The sequence below is a fragment of the Aspergillus brasiliensis genome (genome assembly GCF_001889945.1).
Source record: "Aspergillus brasiliensis CBS 101740 unplaced genomic scaffold ASPBRscaffold_1, whole genome shotgun sequence".
Taxonomy (NCBI): Eukaryota; Fungi; Ascomycota; class Eurotiomycetes; order Eurotiales; family Aspergillaceae; genus Aspergillus; species Aspergillus brasiliensis.
This window is the reverse complement of record NW_027137442.1, coordinates 3652756-3675190: the sequence shown is the minus strand read 5'-3', so window position 1 is coordinate 3675190 and position 22435 is coordinate 3652756. Positions and strand designations below refer to the sequence as shown.

At 51.0% G+C, this 22435-nt stretch overlaps 6 protein-coding genes across 6 annotated transcripts; 4 read left to right on the top strand and 2 right to left on the bottom strand.

The window, feature by feature from the left end:
* The first annotated feature begins 2143 nt into the window (after nucleotides 1–2143).
* ASPBRDRAFT_37311 (uncharacterized protein) lies at nucleotides 2144–4137 on the top strand. Its single transcript, XM_067623705.1, has 5 exons — nucleotides 2144–2167; nucleotides 2221–2696; nucleotides 2763–2860; nucleotides 2948–3327; nucleotides 3407–4137. The coding sequence occupies exons 2-5, from the start codon at nucleotides 2507–2509 to the stop codon at nucleotides 3828–3830; spliced, it is 1092 nt and encodes a 363-aa protein (XP_067485347.1). The 5' UTR covers nucleotides 2144–2167; nucleotides 2221–2506; the 3' UTR covers nucleotides 3831–4137.
* Nucleotides 4138–4436: 299 nt separating this feature from the next.
* On the top strand, nucleotides 4437–5948 carry ASPBRDRAFT_37310 (uncharacterized protein). Its single transcript, XM_067623704.1, has one exon. The coding sequence runs from the start codon at nucleotides 4480–4482 to the stop codon at nucleotides 5836–5838; it is 1359 nt and encodes a 452-aa protein (XP_067485346.1). The 5' UTR covers nucleotides 4437–4479; the 3' UTR covers nucleotides 5839–5948.
* A 1593-nt stretch (nucleotides 5949–7541) lies between these two features.
* On the top strand, nucleotides 7542–15155 carry ASPBRDRAFT_202940 (type I polyketide synthase). The gene is made up of 5 exons (XM_067621654.1): nucleotides 7542–7761; nucleotides 7842–8174; nucleotides 8241–8577; nucleotides 8633–8888; nucleotides 8967–15155. Exons 1-5 carry the CDS (start codon nucleotides 7665–7667, stop codon nucleotides 15081–15083), a joined length of 7140 nt encoding a protein of 2379 aa, XP_067485345.1. The 5' UTR covers nucleotides 7542–7664; the 3' UTR covers nucleotides 15084–15155.
* A 100-nt stretch (nucleotides 15156–15255) lies between these two features.
* Nucleotides 15256–16728, bottom strand: ASPBRDRAFT_37308 (uncharacterized protein). Its single transcript, XM_067623702.1, has one exon. It carries the CDS (start codon nucleotides 16708–16710, stop codon nucleotides 15304–15306), a length of 1407 nt encoding a protein of 468 aa, XP_067485344.1. The 5' UTR covers nucleotides 16711–16728; the 3' UTR covers nucleotides 15256–15303.
* A 445-nt stretch (nucleotides 16729–17173) lies between these two features.
* Nucleotides 17174–18836, top strand: ASPBRDRAFT_37307 (uncharacterized protein). The gene has a single exon (XM_067623701.1). The coding sequence runs from the start codon at nucleotides 17533–17535 to the stop codon at nucleotides 18649–18651; it is 1119 nt and encodes a 372-aa protein (XP_067485343.1). The 5' UTR covers nucleotides 17174–17532; the 3' UTR covers nucleotides 18652–18836.
* Nucleotides 18837–19398: 562 nt separating this feature from the next.
* ASPBRDRAFT_114757 (OPT family oligopeptide transporter) lies at nucleotides 19399–22136 on the bottom strand (the record flags this gene model as incomplete). The annotated part of the gene is made up of 8 exons (XM_067616845.1): nucleotides 19399–19734; nucleotides 19799–20088; nucleotides 20156–20333; nucleotides 20385–20648; nucleotides 20697–20978; nucleotides 21031–21147; nucleotides 21199–21759; nucleotides 21831–22136. The coding sequence occupies 8 exons, from the start codon at nucleotides 22134–22136 to the stop codon at nucleotides 19399–19401; spliced, it is 2334 nt and encodes a 777-aa protein (XP_067485342.1).
* Between the last annotated feature and the right edge of the window lie 299 nt (nucleotides 22137–22435).

Sequence of the window (22435 nt, the reverse complement as noted above, 5' to 3'; positions counted from 1 at the left end):
ACTATAAATATCATGGTAGTTGTGTGTTAGTCCATGAACACAATGGTCTTATTTGAGAAAAGTAGTACGGCTTTGAAGTGGCTGCCAATTCTAAAAAACAGTCTCAAGTTGTTGTTCAAGTGTATTGGAATCGCTGGGGTCAATAACAAGCTCTCTTGCAGACATTTTGAAGAAGTTAGTACGGTTATTATGTGATTTTTATTGAGTATAGAGGCAGCTTATATTCTGCTGTTGCTTTAGCTGTAAATATCTTCCTGAAGTTTGGTAGGACACTAGCACGGCTTAGAATAGAATTAATAGTATATAAATAGTAAAGTCAGCTCGCTAGCATGCCCAAAACAGAATATTGAACCTTTGCCCTTTTCCCATAATCACATCGTCGGAGGGCACCGTCGGCATCAGACCCAAGTGAGTCTTTGCCATGAATAAGATGAGAGTATCTTGTTCTCAGCTGGAATATATAGGCAGTCAAATGCTCAACCAACTAGTCTACATCTTTAAGAGTACTGATTGCGCGCTCTATTGGAATTATATTAGACAACCATCAACCAATGATCAAGTATTTTATATACGGAATATCTTCTACTTCGAACTGAAACAACAAACAGTCAGACAGGTGATCAATAAGTTAGCCTTGTCCTGCTTTTTTTTTTAGCTCTATACTGTTCTCTTGCATTTTCTCCTTTAACTATCTGCTTGCTTCTCTTACTAATCATCGAATATATATCAAGACAAATAATGCTATTACTTTCTTCTATGTCCATACCGCGCAGAAATGGTCAAGAGTAGTTTAGTTATATTATATAGAGAAATATGGCGTTCCATATAAGTCGATTATGACTTTGACTAGCTTATCTTTCTGAGAAAGTGCTGCCTTTATTGTGGTGAATGTGTGGGCCAGCGGAATCCCGCAATTGTTGGTGTCTCTTAATCAGCTTTCATTCCTAGGCACTTAAATAACTAGATATAGAGAAGTTCAAGCCTCGTCAAACTTGACTTCATTAAAATCAAGAAATCAGTATTTGAGATTAAACTATCTGTATTTTATTATTTTGTACTATTTTTTGTTTGTCCGTGTTGAATAAGACGCCTCTCGGCTCTTTTGTGCACAAAAGTATACGGGATCACCATGACAACCAGGCTAGAATAGCACCCGAAGAAGGCCTTTATAATCTGACAGTGCTGCAACATCAGACAGGGCGAGACAGCTGCATATGCGTAGTGTACTCAAGGTGGTCGATGAGCCGTCGGAGATCCGCACGTGCCGATCGGTGGTCGGAGCCCTTGTCGTTGTTCTCTGCATAGCCCTCAAGATCATGGAGGAAAATGGAAAAAAAGGATAATTTGTTCGATTGATTCAATCCCCCGAACCAATACTCAGAACGATTTTGACGGCCGCCGCGATGCGCTTCGTCCGAGCCCTGCGCAACACCTTTCTCACAACGTGGCTGACTGGTCATGATTACTATTTACGACGCTAGTATTTCTTTCACTCTTACAGGACGCTAACTAGGTATACCGCTAAGTAGGTGGTTACTATAGTGGGGAATGCTCAGGTTCAATTTGTTGTCGAGTGCACGTTCACACACGGGCACGGGCACGGTAGTGGGAGAGATGGAGAGGGAAACCTAGAGCTAGACTAGTCCAGATAGACCAGGTGGTCTGATATGTTGTCTATGCCCAGATGCTGGTCCTTTAGCAATAGTTAGTTCGAATGTTATCGAGCCTCTCCGAGTATCCGCCCCCATAATTACTACTTCGCCCACTGGAGATTGTACCGATGTGGAGCCCGAGCAGCATCTTTCAGGTGGAGCCATGTATGCATGGTATTTTACTTCTCCCCCTGGCGTATTCCGGCGTAATATCGGTTCATTTTCATTTTCTTTTACTTCGTATGTTCTGGTTAGTACGTCATCTTCAGCACTAAGGCATTGCTCATTGAGAGAGAGTGGAGGGCCTTGAACATTGTCAGTCTAAAACACTTAACCCCCCGGACTGACCTGGCCCCTCTAGGGCTGTCTCTTTATCCGCAGCCACCTTTTTCACTAATTGCGCCATCCGTTCGATGTTACAATGGGGCCGCTACTATAATTTCACCTTGGGGGCTACGGAGAATCGATCCCAGTATTTCAAGTTGTCCTCACTTTAGTAACAGCCCGTGGACTGCGTAAGTGTAGGGGGGCGGGGTTTAGCCGTGCTGACTGCTGATGTCTATCCAAGGAAACTTAGTACAACAAGACAAATGGCCCCCACGGAGCAACTCGCCAACTTGAAAGCTGCCTTGTGCTAATGAGGTTTCCCAGACTCTTCTTTTCTTTTCTTCTTCTTTTGGTTTGATCCAAAGCTTAGTTCTCTTCATGGACTTTGCTTCCCTGCAACGTTTATTTCACATGCGTCTTGTCGCTCCATTTTACTAGACTGGCCACTGGATGATAACCATCCTTGCTAAGCGCTTGGGAAAACTGGATTGGATTACGCAACATTGATTCCTTGACCTTGTGAGAAAATGAAGCAACTAAGTCAAAGTGGTGCTTCGAACTTGGGTTCCGCCATCTCCATGCTAATATTGTCGATATTGGCCGTGGCACTTCGACTCGTCTTTCGATTGCAGGCTCGACAGAGCCTTACATTGTCAGATGCAACCATCGTGCTTGCCTTGGTATTTACGATTACTTTCTATTCGTTGGTCATTAACTGTACGTTTTCCAAATCAACAAACATGACGTATACGGGACCCAGGCTAATCTGAATATCATCCATAGATACGGTCGACGGACCGGGGCCTGGCACTTGGAGTGTACCCCAAGTCCTTGCGAATCTGGAGAATGGCGGCTCTGTCTGGGCAGTGGCTCTTCTACGGGTAAGTCCCCGGGAATTCAGCGACTTATCAGAGGACAGAAACACCTTGGAGGAATACTTGAGCTAACTAGTACTCTTCTTCGACTAGGTCGGTTACCTTAGCGGAGTCATCTTTATCACGGCAATCAACATCACCAAACTCTCGATCCTCGCTCTCTATCACACCCTCTTTGGGATCTCCGTCCCATTCAAACGCTTCAATTGGGCGATGGTGGGAGTGGTACTATTCTTCTGGATTCTCTTCGAGTTCATCTTCATCTTCCAGTGCAGCCCCATACCGATGTTCTGGAATCTCGCAGAGTCGGCGACCCACTGCATGTCCGTCACACACGTCCTCTTTGCATTCGAGTTCACAAATTTCTGTGTGGATGTTGCCATGCTGGTGATGCCACTGGTGATGGTGAAAAATCTCAATCTCCCCAGGGCGAAGAAATTGTCTGTTAGTGGGATTCTTCTTCTAGGTGGGATGTGAGTGAGAGAAAAAAAAAAAAAAATTAAATGCCTCAGTTACTTGGCTCGGACCCTCCTGCTAATACAAGATTCATAGGGTTTGCATTGTCAGCGTCGTCCGATTATACTTTATCTGGAACCCAGACTCGATCCATTTCCCCAGAAGCTTTCCGGCAATGGAGATCGCGTCCGAGGTCCAGCTTGGGGTTGCCATCTTTTGTGCCTGCCTGCCAACATATGCGCCAGTACTCAAACTCTTCAGACGCCTATGGAGGAGCTTCGGGCAAGGCGGATCGAAGAAGTCCTTGGACTACAAGATGACCCCTCCCAGCAACAGATCCCACAGAGACCACGACTTGCCCGACCCGAATTTTGCGGACAACAAGACACTTATTGATTCGACAGGCCATCATTTTGGTGCCCGTCGACCCAACTCGGATCCTTTTGGAGATTCGTCTGGAACAGACTCTCAAACCTTACACATGGAGCCTGATGACCATCGCGGCGCGGACGCGGTCTGAATGACCCCTCTCAGCCTATATATCGGACTCTAATACCCTGACCGTACCTACTGGCTAAGTACTACGCCTATGTATTGTGATTGATTTTTCTTTGATTATTCCCATTAAGGCTGTATATACCCCTGAAATCAGCGTGTTTTTTTATTTTTAAATATACCCCTAGGCGATTAGCTCTGCAAAAAGTAAACGGATGAGCACTGCACTGAAGGCCCCTAAATATATAAGACATGTGTATGAAGACCAACTTTGCAGGTTAAACATTGTACATATATGCTCGGACTACCCATTAGCCAATTGAAATATCGCAACTTAGCATTGCATTACCCATGTATGAACTCGGATACATATGTATGCCAGTGAGCTTTTCTCGGACGATCTAGATCGAGATTGTCAGAGATATTGCAATCGAGTAACAGAGGGTGGAACCACGCGGCCGCTATACGACAAATACCGGATATATGTCACATATTGGAGCCCTGAAGGATTCACGCCCAAGAGGGTTTCTCCACTACACTAGGTACTCCGAGTCCTTCGGAATCCTTTTAAATGCATCTCATACCTCAGATCAATCTGATCTTCTTCCCACTCTCACATCCCTCGCATTTTACAGCCGAAATAATCTTTTGAGTTGAACTATCCAAAAAAAACCATGCCATTTGTGCAGACCAAGCCCGGCCAGTACGACCGGCCATTAGATGACCTGGAAATATTCCATCGAACCATCGGCGCCACGGGCGCCAGTTTCCACAAGCAGCAATATTTCATCATTGGTGCTCTGAAGCTTCGAAATAAGCCCGAGATCTCCGATTTGCAACAAGCGTGGACGGCTCTGCGACACCTCCATCCACGGCTCGCCACGGTCATCGACGAGACTGGTACTCGATGCCGATATACCGTGCCTACTCCCGAAGCCGTGAATCAATGGCTCGAGGAGACTTTTATCGTTCACCCCGAAGCGGAATACAATGATCCTTCCGGGGAGAAATTGGCTCTCCGTCTTCCTCCATCTCCGTTCTTCAAACTGCATTGGGTTCCTGCAGCGCGGGAGCTGCTGTTCCGGACCCCGCATTGGCGCACAGATGGCGCCGGATTGATGATGCTGCAAGATGCGTTTCTGAGACTGTTGTCGGCACCAGCCCAAGAAATCGTCTTTGATGGATCGGAAATCTCGCGCCTGCCTCCGACCATGCATGACTTGCTGTCTTCGGGCTTCAAGGCTACCGAAGAGACCCAAAAGGCGTTTGCTGCCGAGTGGCACGCGGCTCTTACGGATCCCAGCCTCAAGCCACTGAGTTGGGTCAAACACGCGTTGCCTGGTACCGTCCCCGGATCGACTGTGCGACTCAGCCACACATTCTCGAGGGAGGAGACTACGCAGATGATCACGGCGATCAAGAAACGCGGGATTACCGTGACGAATGCGGTGGCGAGTGCCTTTTTGGTTACCGCAGCTAATCATTCGACCCCCGCCGATGGCCGCTTGGTGCTATTGAATCCGTTCAATGTGCGGAGATACCTCCCAGCTCCGTGGAATGGCCCCGCGGGTGCCGGTGCGGCGTACCATACCGGTAGACTGCAGAGTTTCAACCTACAAGATGGGAAGGATTATGAGTCCGCTTGTCGGGCTGTGACTGACTTCTATGATCGGGGAATTGAAGATGCATTCCGCTTCATGCCGTTGCTGATCCAAGCTCTTACGGCGTTGGTGGACACTCCCGCGGCGGTTGTCAATGCAGGAAATGGGTCCGCGTCGGTCGATCTGAGCCAGCTGGGCCGCGTTGACGATCTCCTTCAGACTCGTTACGAGGGGGCCAGATATACGCTGGAGATTGAGGACTGGTGGGCCGGGGTGGACTTTGTGACTAAGAAACTGCAGGGCTATACGTGGACTCGGGATGGTCAGCTACACCTCACGCTTCATTTCAATGAAGCGTTCTATCCTTCTGAGGCGATTGAGGAGTTTCTGGAGGAGTGGAGGTCAGTCCTTGTCAAGGAATTTCTTCAATGAGTATCATTGTCAAGCTTTTGAATCCTGCATGTGGAGGTATTTTAGCACTTGATTTCTTAGCAGAAAGAGGAATTGATATGCAACAAACTAGTGGCTAAGGAACACGAAACAATCAACCTTTGTAATTCTAACATTAGAGCCTCCTGTACGGAATAACAATCGTAAGATACCGCTGAGGGGGCTGTGTAGGTTAATCTGATAGATTGTAATGCAGTCCTAACAAATCAGATTCAACTGAGTGCTGCCGAGGTACAACCAGAAGGGGCGACACTTTCCAAATACTGGTATCCAAGGTTGGGGGCCGCCCCAGCTTCCTTGAGATTGTAAGAGACCTACCGCTCCGATTGGATCCTGAGCATTGTCACTATCGATTGTAGTTTCATACAAGGATGTATTCCAGAGTACGTAACGATTTTATTCGCGAGAATTACGTGTCAAATCTAACCCAAACGGGGTATGAAAGATGTCGATCAATTTAATCAAACCTGCATAACTAGTTACTACTCCATACATCCATACTGTTTTGGGGGCCAAGGTTCAGTAGGTATGTACTCCGTACATGTAGTAATACCCTGGTATCTTATCCCGAATACACATTACACACAGCCCTGCCCTGTCCCAGTGGAGGACGGACCAAGTGCTTAATTTCTTTCCTTAAGGTTGGGGCTGGCTGCTCGGCAGTAGATCCAGGCCCCAACTTTGAATGGTCCATCCGGCATCCACCTAAGTTCAATCAGCCTTGGGTCAACCTTGGAATCGATTGATTGTCCATGATAGTCAATGTGTCCTTTCAATGTAATTTACATTGAAGTGTGGAATCCCACAGTGGGGTGCGGGTGGCATCAATTCTTGAACTCTGCTAAATGCTAATGTTCGTACTTCGTAGTTGTCCCCCCCCCCCCCCCCCCCCCCCCCCCATCCCCACCTGGGCACGGTTCTGAGTGAGGCTGTGAATTTACCTGCACATCATATCATTACTGTAGACCATGCCACAATAGCCAATACTTTTATCATGTAAGCCTGATAATACAGAGCAGTTAGCCACATATACACCTCTACTCTAGCGTGTATCCTACAGTCACGGAGAAATATATGCGGAATTTGGGGGCCGGAAATCAGCCCAGTGGAAATATAATCCAACTGTAATAAATAAATACTGAGACCACTGACTTGGACTTTGACAAAGTGATTGGTGCCTTCATTCATGAATTTCGAATAAGGTTGTTTCGGGTTCACCTTGATCGACGCCAAGCATCTCTGCCAGTGCATTGCAGCTGCTCATGGATGAAAAATTGCAGATATAGTCGAATCTTCTTCCCCCCCCCTTCCCCTAAAATCATGAGCGAACTGTGTGAATTTTGAAGATCTTGGGGGCTGTAAATTTAGTGGTAAGTAACAAACCAACATTTGATGGGACGGGCCCAGTGGGGGCTAAAGAGCGGATACCATACATACTAGCTACTCTGTACATACAATACAGTGCGCGTATATCAAGTTACATAGTGCTGTCTCCACTTAGTCCCCTGAGGGTCAATCTGGTTCATCTTCTAACTAGTAACTTGTATACAAGCCATAGTTAGTGTTGTATGATGGTCCTCTACAGGTAATGCAGTCGGTCGCCCGATCGAGCTAGGTGACTTCGACTTTTAATCTAAGGCTATGTACCGATGTTGCAAAGTTTGGACATAGCCTGCGCATGCATAGTGCAGGTACTTAAGTAGCTCGATATGCAGGAGAATGGTTCATTCGGCCTCGTTCATGTTTCTTTCAGCGTTTCAACCTCTTTAAGTTTCAATTTCATTTGAACGGCATTTTTTTCTAGCACAATGCAACTTCCGGCAGGGCTCGAGAGTTCAGTAAACGGGTATTCTTCTCGGACCACGACGAGTTCTCCGAATGAGGGATTTGCAATCATTGGTATTGGTAAGTTGAATGCCGGAATGCTCTGTCATATCCTACCCCAATACATTGCTGGCTCATATGGTAAACTTCCAATGTTCTAGGGTGTCGCCTGCCTGGTGGCATAGCGAGTCCATCCCAGCTGTGGGATTTCTTAAAGCAAGAACGTTGTGCAGCTGGGCCGATACCAGCCTCCCGCTTCAATAATGATGCCTATACCGGGGGTAAAGATGAGCCTGCCACCGCGGTGGGCCCAGGGGGATACCTCCTGACAGAGGACATCCGCCAATTTGACAACCAGTTCTTCGGCATCAACAATCGGGAAGCCGCCGATATGGACCCCCAACAACGAAAACTCCTCGAGGTGGTCTTTGAGTGTTTTGAAAGTGCCGGATATTCGTTAAGTCAAGTTTCCGGGGCGCAAGTCGGATGTTACGGTATGTGAATCTACTTCTAAACCCCAACATTGGATTTGGAAAGGAACTATCTGACCCTCTCAAAAGTTGCCAATTTCCTGCAAGACTACTCGTCACTGCAGACCAAAGATGTCGAATGGCTCACTCGCTACTCGGGGGTGGGGATGGGAACACCGATTCTCGCCAATCGAATCAGCCATGTGTTCAACCTCAAGGGCCCCAGTTGTGCCATTGATACGGCGTGTTCGGCCTCGATTTACGCATTACACCAGGCGGTCTCCGCCCTGAGGAATCGTGAGTGTGACTCGGCTGTGGTCGCTGGTGTGAATCTCCTCCAATCCCCCGATCATCATGTCTCCGCATCGCAGGCCGGTGTGATTTCCCCGACTTCGGTGTGTCACACTTTTGATTCCTCTGCAGATGGGTAAGTCAATAACCTTTAGAAATGTAGTTGACCTTATGAATAACACGCATCACAGCTATGGCCGTGCAGATGGAGTGAATGCCTTGTATATCAAGCGATTGGACGATGCTATACGCGACGGGGATCCGATCCGAAGCATCATCCGTGGGACCGCTACCAATAGTAACGGTCGCACCCCTGGAATTACCCAACCCAGCATTGACGGTCAAATTTCCGTGGTACGAAAGGCTTACGGTCAAGCTGGCTTGAATCCTTCCGACACAGCCTATGTAGAAATGCATGGGACTGGTACAGCCATCGGTGATGTCATGGTGAGTTGCGACACGAGGCAAATCTTCAACTGTACCATGTCCATGCTAATCAATCTAAACAATTGCTTGCCTATTTAGGAAGCTCAATCAGTAGCTCGGGTGTTTTGTGAGAAACCTCGTGACTCTCCACTGCTTGTGGGCGGCGTGAAGCCAAATCTGGGTCACGGAGAGGCTTCAAGTGGCTTGACGAGCATCATCAAAGCGACACTAGCCCTCGAACGGAGTGAGCTGCCGTCAACCATTGGTATTGTGAATATGAATCCCAAACTCCAGTGGGAGAAAAACGGCATTCAGATTGTGCAGAAAGCAACTCCAATCCCCAGGCCAAGCTCGGGACTAGGTCGCCGCATTAGCGTGAATGCCTTTGGATATGGCGGTGCCAATGCTCACGGCATCATTGAAGAAGCTGGCTCATATGGCAGATTTGCTGCCAGCTGCTCGAGAGATGACGAGTCCAGTGCTGCCCAGAGCAAATCAGACGGAGCCCGGCCATATTTACTACCATTCTCCGCCAACGACAGCTACTCGTTGGAGAAACGAGTGGAGCAGTTGGCACAACTCAATCTCCCAGCCAGCGTCACCGCGGATCTCGCCTACACCTTGGGGGAGCGTCGCTCTCATCTGAAAGCACGCGGGTTTGTGATTGCACGTCCCGAGACACTAGGCCACGATTTGATCGTGAGCAATCTTCGACGAGCCACTGCGACGGAGCCCGCTCTGGCTGCCAGTCGCAAATTTGCATTCGTCTTCACCGGTCAAGGGGCCCAATGGCAAGGCATGGCGGAAGAGTTACTGCAGGTTCCGGTATTTGCCAACGCGATCTCCCAAATGGACGAAGCGCTAGCAGGTCTACCCCATCCACCGTCCTGGAAAATCTCGACCATGTTGAAGGATAAGTCGGTCGACTCGGCCGTGAATCAAGCGGCGTATGCGCAACCAATGACCACTGCGGTGCAGATCGCGCTCGTGGACCTTCTCAGGGTATTGCGGATTCCAACCGATGGTGTCATTGGCCACTCGTCCGGTGAGGTTGCGGCGGCCTACGCAGCCAATATGATCGATATGCGTGAAGCGATTATCCTCGCATACTGTCGAGGACTTGCCGTAGCCCAATGCGCTCCTCTGGGAGCCATGGCGGCAGTGGGACTTGCCTCGGAGAAAGCTGAAGAGTGGATTCAAAAGTGCGCGGGCAACAGCCAGGTGCGAGTGGCTTGCATCAATTCTCCGGAAAATGTGACCATTAGCGGCGATGGTGATGGTGTAGCTGCGCTCGTCGCATCGCTTACCGCGACGGGGATCTTTGCACGAAAGCTGAAAACCGGGGACAAAGCATACCATTCGCATCAAATGGAGGTTGTCGGTCCCACTTATGAGAGTCTACTTCGAGAGGCCAACATCTTCCCCGATGCTCCAGCTGAGGGAGATACTGCCGCGAATGAAGTTCCATGCATGATTTCCACTGTCGTCCGCCGGAAGGTTGGCAAGTCGGATGTTCGCACGACAACTTATTGGCGGCGAAACCTGGAATCTCCGGTACACTTTTCCGATGGTCTACTCAGCCTTGCTGACTTGCTGAAAGACTTTTACCTGGTCGAGGTGGGCCCACATACGGCACTGAAGCTGCCAATCTTACAGACCTTGGGCAAGTCCACTCGGTATCTCGGAACCCTCAAGCGTGGCCAGGACTCCCTGAGCTCCCTGCTGGAGCTGGTTGGCGATCTCTTCACGAGTGGCTTCTCCGTCGATTTCCCTCGTTTACAGACTCTTTACCCCCGTTCAGGTGGCCCACCCAAATTCCTCCACGACCTTCCCACGTATCCTTGGCACTACGAGAAGCTCCTCTGGAATGAGTCTCGGTTGGCCCGCGAGACTCGCGAGCGGAAATTCCCACGCCATGAGCTGCTGGGTAGCCCCGTGCCTGGCGGCAGCCTGATCACACTCGGCTGGCGGAACCGGTTGCATCTGGATCATGTCCCTTGGCTGAGAGACCACAAGCTGGGCGACGAGACAGTCTTCCCCGGAGCCGCGTATCTTGGCATGGCCGTGGAAGCTGTGCTACAAGCTCGTGGAGTGGGAATGAGTCAAGACTTGGCCGATTATTCCGTCCGCTTTCAGAATGTGGACCTGCCGAGTGCGCTGCCTATCGCAGATCAGGAGTTCGTCGAGCTGTACACTGAACTGTCCCCCCGGGAAATCTCCAATGTGACCCGGTTTCGAGATTGGTTCGATTTCCAGATCGTGTCGATTGCTGTTGATACGCCGATTATCCGTGCTCGCGGCTCTGTCAAATTAGAGATGGGATCAGCCACTCTCGAGCATTACGAGCTCCCTCACACGGACTGTCGTCTGATATCCAAGAGCAAGCGGATGTGGTATGAAAGTATGCACAAATGTGGTCTGCGCTACGGTCCCACCTTTCAGCATATGCAGGAAATCCTCACGCCAGATACCAAGGGTGTTCTATATGCTCAGGCCACGTTGGACAGCATCCAGCCCCGATTCGAATCTGCACAACCGTCGCCTCGCTATTTGATTCATCCAGCTGTTCTGGATAATGTTCTGCAAGCCATCTTGATTGCTTGTGCGGGCGGCCATTTGGACTCGGTGATCGCCAAGGTACCAAAAAGCTTCGGTCGTGTCAGTCTCAAGGTGCCTTCATCTGCTGGGAGTGCGGCGACAATTCGCGCGGCGTCCACCGTGACTGGCTTTGCAACCAATGACACCAATGCAGCCCTATTCGACTCGAATCAGAGCCCCCTGGCCCATTTTGAGGGAGTCAAGTTCATCAAGTATTCCGGCAGTGACCAACTGGAGGAAGTTCGACATCCACTGTATCGGTTTGTGTGGAAGCCGGATGTTGACCACATCCCCAACGACGCCGCATTTGCCGCGGCCATCGATCATGTTCGCTCCACCACCGACCTCGGGCGTCTTCCAGATTCGAGCAGAGACATCATGCTGGTGCTGGATCTGACGGTGCATAAAGATCCCAACGCCGATATTCTCTTTCTCTCTTCGGATCTGTCCCTGGCAGCACTGGCCCTATCCGAGCTCCTCAAGGCACAGACCGTCCACCGCCGCTTCAATACATTCCATTTGGGTCGGTTGGGCTCAGATGGCCAGTTGGATGTGGCTGCACTGCAGGACTATGCATTGCCATTTGAGGACGCCTTTTCATCGTTTGTGAAGGCGTCCCCGGATCAAACTTTTGGCCTGGTGATCTCGGACGAAAAGACATCCCGTCTCGACCATCTGGCTCTCCATATAACCCCAGCTACACGGATTATCGATGCCAGTCACGGTCAGGAAGAGCGTCCCAGTGAACGATTCGTCGTTGCCCACGCTTTATCAAACACGTCCGGTCCAGGTGTCCGGATCCTTCGTCCAGCACCAAAGGAGAACGATCGCGCTTCCCAGAGATTTGACAATGTTCTTCTGATCACCCGCACACCATCCGATGACGATGATGATCGTTTGCGGGACCATCTGGGTGCCGATCTATCTTTACCGGTCGAGAAGTGTCAATTAACGGATATTGGCAACGTCGCGATCGGCAAGAATACCCTTGTCGTGTCAACTGTCGAGCTTCAGCACGATGTGATGGCACGAGCGACACCAGAGGAATACGCGGCCATCCAAAAGATCCTCGCGAAGCCAGTCCGGATGGTTTGGGTCAGTGGCTCGGGACTGCATGAGGGTAGCGATCCCACCCGGGCAGTCTTTCACGGACTGGCACGCGCCATCATGATCGAGCAGCCGGCCACAGAGATCTTCTCCCTGGAAATGGATCCCCAGGCGAGCCCGGCCGAAATCTCCTATTATGTCACCCGAGTCATCGCGCGACCAGAAGGCTGTCCGCCCGACTACGAGTACCTCCAAAGCCAATCCGGCCTGCTGGTGAGCCGTGGAGTTCCCGATGACCGCATCAACGATCACTTCCGCAACAAAGACCAGGGCATCGCCGTTCAAGAATCCCTCGGCAGCGCGGGACCGGTGTCCCTGTCCCTCGAAAAGCCCAGTCAGCTTAGTACCGTTCGCTTCATCAAGACGCCTACGCGGGATCTAGGACCCGAAGACGTTCTGGTCAAGGTCAGTTGGATTGGCCTCAATGCCAAAGATGTCTATGCGCTGAGTGGTCGAGTGGAGACACCAGACGCCACTTGCAGCTTGGAATATACCGGAAAGGTTCTGGCCATTGGATCCGCTGTTCATGGCCTCGCCGTCGGTGATCCTGTCGCGGTGGGATATCCGGGCCATTTCAGTTCCCATGAAGTGGTTCCCGCGCATGCATGCGTGAAACTCCTCCCTCACGAGGACCTCCGCAGCTTTGCGTCCGTTTTGGTGGTCTACGGAACCGCTCTCTACGCCCTCGAGCATCGCGCCCATCTGCAACCTGGCGAGTCCGTCTTGATCCATTCGGCGACAGGAGGGGTTGGGATAGCCGCGATCCAGATCGCCAAGTTGATGGGTGCAGAAATCTTTGCCACGGTGGGGACCGAGGAAAAGAAGCAGTACCTGGTTGACAACTTTGGTCTTCAACCCGATCATATCCTGAACTCACGCAATGCTGGTTTCGCAGCCCAGATCCGCGCATTAACCGATGGCCGTGGCGTGGATGTGGTCCTAAACTCACTTATCGGGGAGCTGCTTTTCGAGAGCTGGGATTGTTTAGCGGAATTCGGACGTTTTGTGGAAATTGGCAAAAAGGATCTTACGGAGCATGGTCGACTGCCCATGGATCCTTTCAAGAGAAGTACCACTTTTACGGCCTTCGATTTGAGCTCATTGTACCTCACTCGATCCCCCGCCATGCGACGCTTCTACCACGGACTCAACACTCGTGTTATAGCGCTACTGCGCGAGGGCAAAGTCCAACCCGTCCAGCCGTTGAAGAGCTTCACCGCAGCGGAGTTGGTCCGCGCATTCCGCCATTTCAATGACCCAGCTCGGATGGGGAAGATTGTGATCTCCTTCGAGGATCCCGATCTCCTGGTTCCAGTGGTGCCGGAGCGGTTCGTCACCCAACTCCACCCGGACAAGAGTTATGTGATGGTTGGATGCTTAGGAGGATTGGGCCGCAGTCTGTCGCAGTGGATGGTCAGTCGTGGTGCCAGAAGCTTCGTCTTTCTGGGACGTAGCGGGACGAAGAAGCCTGCCGCACGACGTCTGGTGGAAGACCTAGAGCAACAGGGCGCCCAATGTATTGTCATCCAGGGAGATGTGACCAATGCCGATGATGTCGAACGGGCATTCGAAGCCGCTCCATTCCCCGTGGGGGGTGTCATTCACGCTGCCATGGGACTCCACGAGGCGATCTTCTCTGAGATGACCCACGACTCCTGGCGTGAGGGAACCGCGGCCAAGATCGAGGGTGCTTGGAACCTGCACAATGCTCTCTCCAAGTCAGACCGAGAAAGTCAGTTAGACTTCTTCATCATGACCAGTTCGATCAACGGAAAGATCGGAACCGCCACCGAAAGCAACTACTGCGCCGCGAACAACTTCTTGGACGTCTTTGCCCGCTACCGTCGCACGCTGGGTCGCCCGGCCATTGCACTGGGCCTGGGCGCCATCGCCGAGATCGGCTATCTGCATGAGCACTCGCACATTGAAGAGTTACTCCTCCGCAAGGGAATTAGATTCTTAACGGAGAGCGACGTGCTACAAATCTTCGACCTCGCCCTCTCCCAGCCCCCGACCATCGCTCATCCCTCGGATCTCACCACGCAGTCCCTGCTACTCTCCGGAGTAGAGGTCACCACCCTGCAACGATACCACGAACAGGGATTCAAGACCTTCTGGCATTCCCTCCATGATGTGCGATTCTCCATCCTCATTAATACCTTGAAGCGCGCATCATCCGGAAGCACCGCCAGCGAAGGGGGCAGCACACATGAATCGGCACTTCGCAGTGCCATCGCGCTCCAGGACGGAGCCCAGGTTGTCGCCGCCGCGCAGGGAACCATCACACAGAAGCTATCTCATATGGTCCTGATCCCTGTCGAGAAAATCAATGTCCACGCCTCGTTGTCGGACTTTGCCATGGATAGTATGCTGGCGTCGGAGCTGCGACAGCATATTTTCAGCGTGACTAAGGTTGATATCTCTTTCCTTACGCTCATGGATCCGAAGACTAGTGTGTTTAGTTTGTGTACGACTATTGCTTCTGCTTTGCTGGGGGTTCAGAATAATTAGGTAGTCATAGGTAGTATATTCAGGTCACTTTGTACATCAATCTAGGCTCAATACATACACATTATATCGCACCACTCTCCGAGCAGCATAACGGAGCATAGAATCATAAACATACGCTCCGCCTTACTCAAAATTGGTGTCACGAATTCCAATGCCTTGAATGTTATTGTGTGAACACTTCAGATGTTATTTATTGAAGATATCATTCAATCTCAAGCATCTATTCTAACGACACCCCCAACGACCCACAAAGAACCCCCATCCACTCAGACAAAAACCTCTTAACAAAACCCTCCTCATAAAAAGCATCATTCCAATTAACCGAAAACACCAACTCATCATCCCACGTCCACACATGAATCAGCAACAGACGAACAATCGACTCCAGAGCCAGCCACCAATCCTCTACCTCCACAGCAACGTCTATCCCTTGATACTCCGTCGAAATATACTCATTGACAATGCCCAATGAGCTTAGCTCCGGATGAGCAGGCGCTCGCAAAGGATCATCTGGCTGTTGGCTCAGAATCTGGAGGGCCTTCTTCACGTATTCGGGAAGGAAATTGAACAGACTCCGCGGGTCATCCTTGCTTAGATCTCGCCGATATGCCTTGCGGGTCTCTGCGGCGATGGAATCAAAGTCCTTGTTCACGGCTAGGTCGATACTCATGGGGATTCCAGTGTGGTAGATGCTCGCTGCTGCGGTAGGACCATTCAGTGGCGAGGGGAGATATTTTCGGAGATCGATTGGGTTGAGGGCAGTGTATTTCTTTCCTCCGGTAGTAGTAGTAGTAGTATTTGTAGTTGGGCCGTGGTGGTGGTGGTGGTGAGGGTCCACGTATGGAAGGGTCGCCACGATTAAAGCGGCATGTACCGCGGCGGTCACCGTCAGGCCTCGCGATTTGCATGACTTGATGATCTGGCGGGTGGTACTAGCCGGGATAGTTGACTTCAGACGCCGCGTGGTGGTCGGTAATGCGTTGGGGAGTGTTTTGATGGAAATTGCTGGTTGGTTGTCCCGCAGGACACTTACCTCCTCATCCGCTGCGTGAGATATGGCGGGAGTGATGGTGGATGGTACGCCGGCTGCCTCGTCCAACGAGGGTGCCAGGTTGCTCACCTCGGAGCCGTCGAACTGGATAATATGGTCCCGGGGACCATTGGCGAGGAGCTTGAGGAAGGTATCTTGCAGATACATCAAACCGTAGGCATCGATGCGCCAGTGGGGCGTACGGAAGAGGAGCTCGTGGGTGTCCGGTAGGCAAAACAGGATAAATGCGGAAGATGGCGGTTCCTGGCTGTATATCTCGTCGGCAGACACTCCATTTCGAATGATGAAGGTTTCTTGCACCCAGGTGTCGAGTGCTTCCGGGGAAGGAACCGTATAGCATAGTCGAGAGCCGGCTTCGTTGGCCCTCGCGGCAATCTGCGGATACCGCTGTCGGAGGGCCTTCCATGCCTGTTGGAGATTCTGCACGGGGGGAAGAGACTTCAATTTGAGAGTACACGAAATGAGAAAGTGTTGCTTGTTGAGAGGAGCCCCGGCATCAGCCACGGCGCGATAAAAGTTCTCCATGGAATCAAAAGGCCGCTCATAGTGACCGGGGGAGATCTGTTGCCAGGGCATGTTGGATGAGGCTGAGAGGGTGACAAGTAGCTAAGAAGCTATGAAGCTAAGAAGTATGGAAGTATTCGATGTGTTATACTAATGAAGTTGTTCTGTTGGGGGCCATTTGTCACTTCCTATGCATCTAAGCAATTCATACATCAGTTTGCCTGATACCTCTAGGGCATGGAAGATAACAGTAACATACACCAGTGAAATACAAATACAAGACATGGTACTTCGTTGGCTATCAAGTGGGGCTGTACGCGGTGTGTAAATCGGTCTACACAATAATCAATTGGTGTAATAGTCTGCATTAGTTGAAACATTCCTGCATTGCGCTAATTATGGGACGAGGGATTAGGGCGCCGGACGGTCCGTTAGCCACCAGTAATTTGCTTAACAAAATTGATATATGTATGGGCTTCGGACTTCCGCGCATTCCACCGGTGGTATTAGTTAAGAGACTTGTGATTCTAAGGATTTCACTCCCTGCATGGCTCCACTATACACTGGGGTTAACTGGAGTACAGTCCGTTAGCCAGCAGTTCTCCGCCCCATTCTTGATTGCTCAATCGAGCTGCAAACTTGAGAGATCGTCGATGACCTCCCTCGCATCTCCACTGCGATGAGTCCAAGGCTTAGCCCCCACACTAAGTACTTTAGTGCAGTGAGGTGGTATTAATGTACCTCTCAATCATCTTCTTCCAAGGTTGTCACGGTCGCTATTTACCCGCAGAACTAGCTAGCTAGCTATATGAGGAGTCCAGCTCCCCTATTTCCACCCTCGACAAGTGCTCAATGCTAAATGCTAAGTGCTAAGTGCTAGGAGCAATTATCATCATGCCTTCCAAGGCTTTCACCTATTTCTACACCGCGTACGCCCTCGTCACCGTCCCGGCATGGCTAGCGGCTGTGGCGATTTACTACATCCCCAGATTCCTCCGGCCCAACCCGGCTTGGACGTACAAAACCGCATTGACATGCAGTCTCTGGAATGTGGTGATGAATTATTGGACGACGGTTCAAAAATTCTGGCCCAAGCCACTGGAAGCCGGTCCATTGGGGAATCGATTCATTGTGCTTCACCCTCAAAAGACCATTCCCACGAAGACTGAAGCAGGCCAATCTGAAGTCTACAAAGGAATCACTCGCTCCGTACCAGGAGTCAACCCCCTACCCGTAGGGGCCGTCTGGTACCCAGAGGCCCCAGCAGAACCTCCCCGACGACTCATCATCCACTTCCACGGGAGTGCCTACGTGATGTTCGGGAGTCGTCCCGAGGAAACCGGCGATGTGGGGATCAACGAACTCAGCAAACGGTCCGGATGGCCGGCGCTGGCCATTCAATACCGCTTGTCGCGGGATAAGACGACGACATTCCCGGCGGCACTGCAGGATGGAATCACGGCGTACGTGTATGCCCTCGAGGTGCTGAAGATCCCGGCCTCGCAGATCGCTTTCGCGGGCGACTCGGCCGGCGGCAATCTCGTCCTGGCTCTGCTTCGCTACATCAACGAGGAAAACCCAGCAGCACTTCCGTTACCTCGCTGTGCAATTCTGTCGTCTCCGTGGGTCGATCTGCGCGCGAATGCCATTGACGAGGTGCCCCGGAACCGCAATTACCACACCGACTATGTCAAACATAATTTCCTGGCCTGGGGCCGCGAGGCCTTCACCCCGGAAGGGTGGGAGAGCAATCACCCCTGGATCACTTTTCTCGGAAACGAGACGCAGCTGGGGATTCCCGTCTTGGTCAATACGGGGACATCGGAAGTGCTGTATGATGGGATCATGCAGTTTGCGGAGAATTTGAGAAAGAACGGGAATGAGGTGGAAGTGCTTGAAAGTCCGAACGCTGCTCATATTCCTTATCAGCTGGGTAAGGATTGGGATTTGGAAGAAGGTCAGGCGGTTTGCTTGGCCACTATGACGAGATTTCTTGAGAAATCTGGTCGTTAGTGGGGAGCTGTATACACACACATATATATATATATATATATATCTATCTCTTCTCGAAGTATTCGGGATAAACCCCATCAACTGATCATTTTTGAAACATCATCTACACGAGTTGGCAACTTGTGCAACACTTTATGTCTCTAGTATATACGGAAATTCCATGCAACCCTGAAAACCATCGTGCAGTCTTCAAATTGTTCAAGTAAACAAATGTATATGAAATGGTAAAATGCAGTACGGGCACTAAGTCCAATATATTTCTCAAATAAATCCCGGTGAACAGATATATCAACTACTAGTGTCACAGTGTGTGGTTATAGTATGGCTGAGCGGATGACACCTTGTTCACTGCTTCAGTTTACTGCGTAAGTGGAAGTTAGGATACTTGGTTAAGTAACTGTCTGTGTTATTTATTTCATTGCACTGGTCAAAATATCCTCATCTTTATTGCATGCCATTTATGTCCAGCTGTGATCAGTCGAAGACTCAACCAACAGATAATTACAGTACCCTTTCTATCTCTATAAGGATTGAGGAGGAAAAGGTAATTACTGTACAACAATGACAAATCATTAATATATTCACCATCAGATTAATTACATACAAGGATCGAGTAGAGTATGCATATATATCCACACGAACTAGAAGCGGAGAGTATAGTCACTGCTTCCAGTCTCAGCCAGCTTCTCCCCCCTCTCCCTACAGATCATCCCACGCCCATACACATCAAGCACAGCGACCTATGTCCTAAGTATCCGGACACCAATCATAATTCCCATTCACATTATTCCCCCACCAAGACGGAAAATCGTGCGCGACACCCGCCGCGCCAAACACGGCAAACGACAGGATAAACACGATGAACAAACTCGCGCCATCAAACGCACCCGTAATGAGGTACGAGTAGTCCTTGAAGATGCGCGGATGGTAGTCTCGGAGATAATACTGCACGAAGAGGCCGGAGAGGACCCAGCTGAAGATCACGCACGTCTGCGATTGGTTGTAGGGAACGTATCCGGCATATTGGATGAATTGCGCCATGTTGATTTCGGAGACGTCGAAGGAGCGGATTTTGGGGACGAACTGTTTTATTTATAAAATAGCACGGTTAGTGGTGTCCTTGAGCGAGGGGACAGGGCATACATACGTAGTAGAAGATACGATGGGCGACGACAGCTGCGGCGCCGATTGCCAGACCGATGGGCACCATGGCGTAGGGAGTGCCGGAGCGGTAGAGATAAGACGCGAGAGCCCAGGAGGCGGCGTTGGTGTTGTAGGATTGCATGGTGGCGCCACTCCAGGAGGAGTTGCCGTTGCCGCTGGAGAGGAGCTCTTTGTTGCCGGTGACGATGGAGATCATGATGGCGTAGTTGATGAAGCCACCTAGAATGGTGCCGTAGATTTGGGTGAGGAACATGGTGCGAGGGGGGATTTTTACTGTGAATGATTAGATCAATATCGCGCCAGAAATGACAGATTAAGTGTCAGTTGGTGAGGTGCTTACGGTATTCGCCCATCTTCAAGTCGTTGGAGAGGTTCACTGCGTTGGAGATGACATTGTGGGACCAGGCGGCAAAGTACATGTTTCCGACGGGGCGACCGGGGAGCATGAGTCCTGCGATCATCTTGGAGAGGTTGTTCGTGGCGATTCCGTTGCCGTAGCGAGAATAGAGGATGGTACTCTGCACGAAGTGGTCAGTGGCAGCGGGGATTTATTAACTTGATATACCCACAAAAGGCGCGATGATAATCCCGACGATTAATGAGACAATATACGCCCAGGCGGGCAGGGTGATGTTCTCCTTGAGGACCACCACCAGACCCAGAACAAAGCTGATCACAAGGACCGCAACGTACCACCACCACGGAGCTTCCTTGTAATGCTTGGACATGTGCTCGTGGTGACGATCGTCGTAGCGACCTTGTTTCGCGCTTTGATATGCCCGCTTGATATCGCCCCCCCAGAAGAGAAAGCAGTGCATGATGAGAGCACCGATCTAGAAGAGGGTCAGCTGAGAGCTTGTCTAGATCTCAAATGTACGTACAGCAGCGTTGGCCATGAACATGGCAAATGCGAACGTCCCAGTGAGTCGAGGTATGCCGTATTCAGCCAAGGCGGATTTGTCGAGCACACCGTCAGGGAAGACGCTGGAGACTGGGTACGAAGTGCCGTTCGCCAGCAGAAGTTGTGTAGACATGAACGGCAGGGATCGAGAATTCCAGCCGTTTCCGTAGTATATAGCCACCATGATAATGAAGCAGAACGCAAATCCGATGTCCTGGTGAAGCTGGAGCTTGAGAGGGAGGGAGGTTTGGAAGGAGGTGATCTGCGACGACCAGTCAGCTTTAACACTTGGTAGATAGAGATATCATCCGTACATATTGCCAGTCGAAGCTGAGAGAGAACAGACCCATTCCTTCGTTGTTCGAAGCTCCACCGAAAACATTGGTCAGCACAGAGCCCTTTTTGCCAGTTGCTTTCTGGGCAGCCAGGCACTGGAGTGGTGTCAGTAGTCAGCAATCTGAAGGGGGCTGAGCTCGACGTACCGGAATAGAGACAGAGTTGAGCCAGGGGAATATGTAGGCAGGAATGATTTCGTATAAAGACATGCCAGTGAAGGCATACCAGAAATACCGAAGCGGCTTGGAGTTCTTGACCTGCTGCCAATGCAGCCCCTGGAGGGTCTTGACCGTGGGCAGAGTACTCCAGTAAACCGCCTCAACATGCCAGACGGCAATGGGGCGCATAATGCCACAAAGACCATAACCGAACAGACCGATCGAGATGGTGGCGAAGATGACGGTGACGGCACTAAACGGCATATTGTAGAAGAGATTCTGAGCCGCAAACACCTGCGAGGATGCAGAGGCATTGGAAGCAGAGGTGGCCGTGATGGCGCAGATAGCGTGTTCCTTCAGAGTCCACGGTCCAGGATTCACGAACTTGATCAACGTTATAAGCCATGGGAGTTTTCCCTGGCCCCCCTTCTCCCGCCAACGAGCCTCAAAGTGATCGCCACGGGGAAGGAACTTGGCCCAGGCATTGCCGACAAAGTAAGCGATGAGGACGATGAACGTTCCTTGGATGGTGACGGCCGTGGGTTTGAACTGGGGACAGGTGTCAGCGGAAGAGTGTCAACCACCACATCTGCAGGACGGGCTGAGGTGTCTTGTGTTACCATGTAGATTTGGTTCATGACCGCCTGGAAGCACGCCAGCCCAGAGGCGAGAATGATACTCCGAAAGGTCAAGGCGCTATCGAAGTCATCCCTGAGCGGGAGCAGGTGAAGGGCAGCGTCTGCTCCGGTGACGATAATGGCATCTTCTCTTTCGCGGTCCTCTTCGCCACTGAACTCATCACCGGTGACTCGGGGCTCTTCTTTGCCAGTGAGCACCGTCACGGCGGATTTCTCATCAACAAGGTCCTGGTGGGGGATTGAGACGCCATCACCCTCTCGGGCTGCACCGGTCGTGATTGCAGACATGTTGGACGGGGGGGCTCACTTTTCCAGGAGCATGGAGAAAAGAAATCATGGCCACATGGTGGTCCCCAGGGACCCTCTTATATTCTCACGCCGATAAGAGTGACTTGCCATTGGAGCCGTGCCACGAGTCCAGTGATGATACCACAAACCACGGCGATTAGCCATCTTGCTGAGAAGGGACTGGGGAGGCGTCCCTGCGACAGGGCTAAGGGGGATCCAGTGAGAGGATCGTTGGATGCACAACGCTCCAGCCTCTGCGCCGGTGGATTCGCTTCTTCTCGAACGCCTCTGCACCCTCC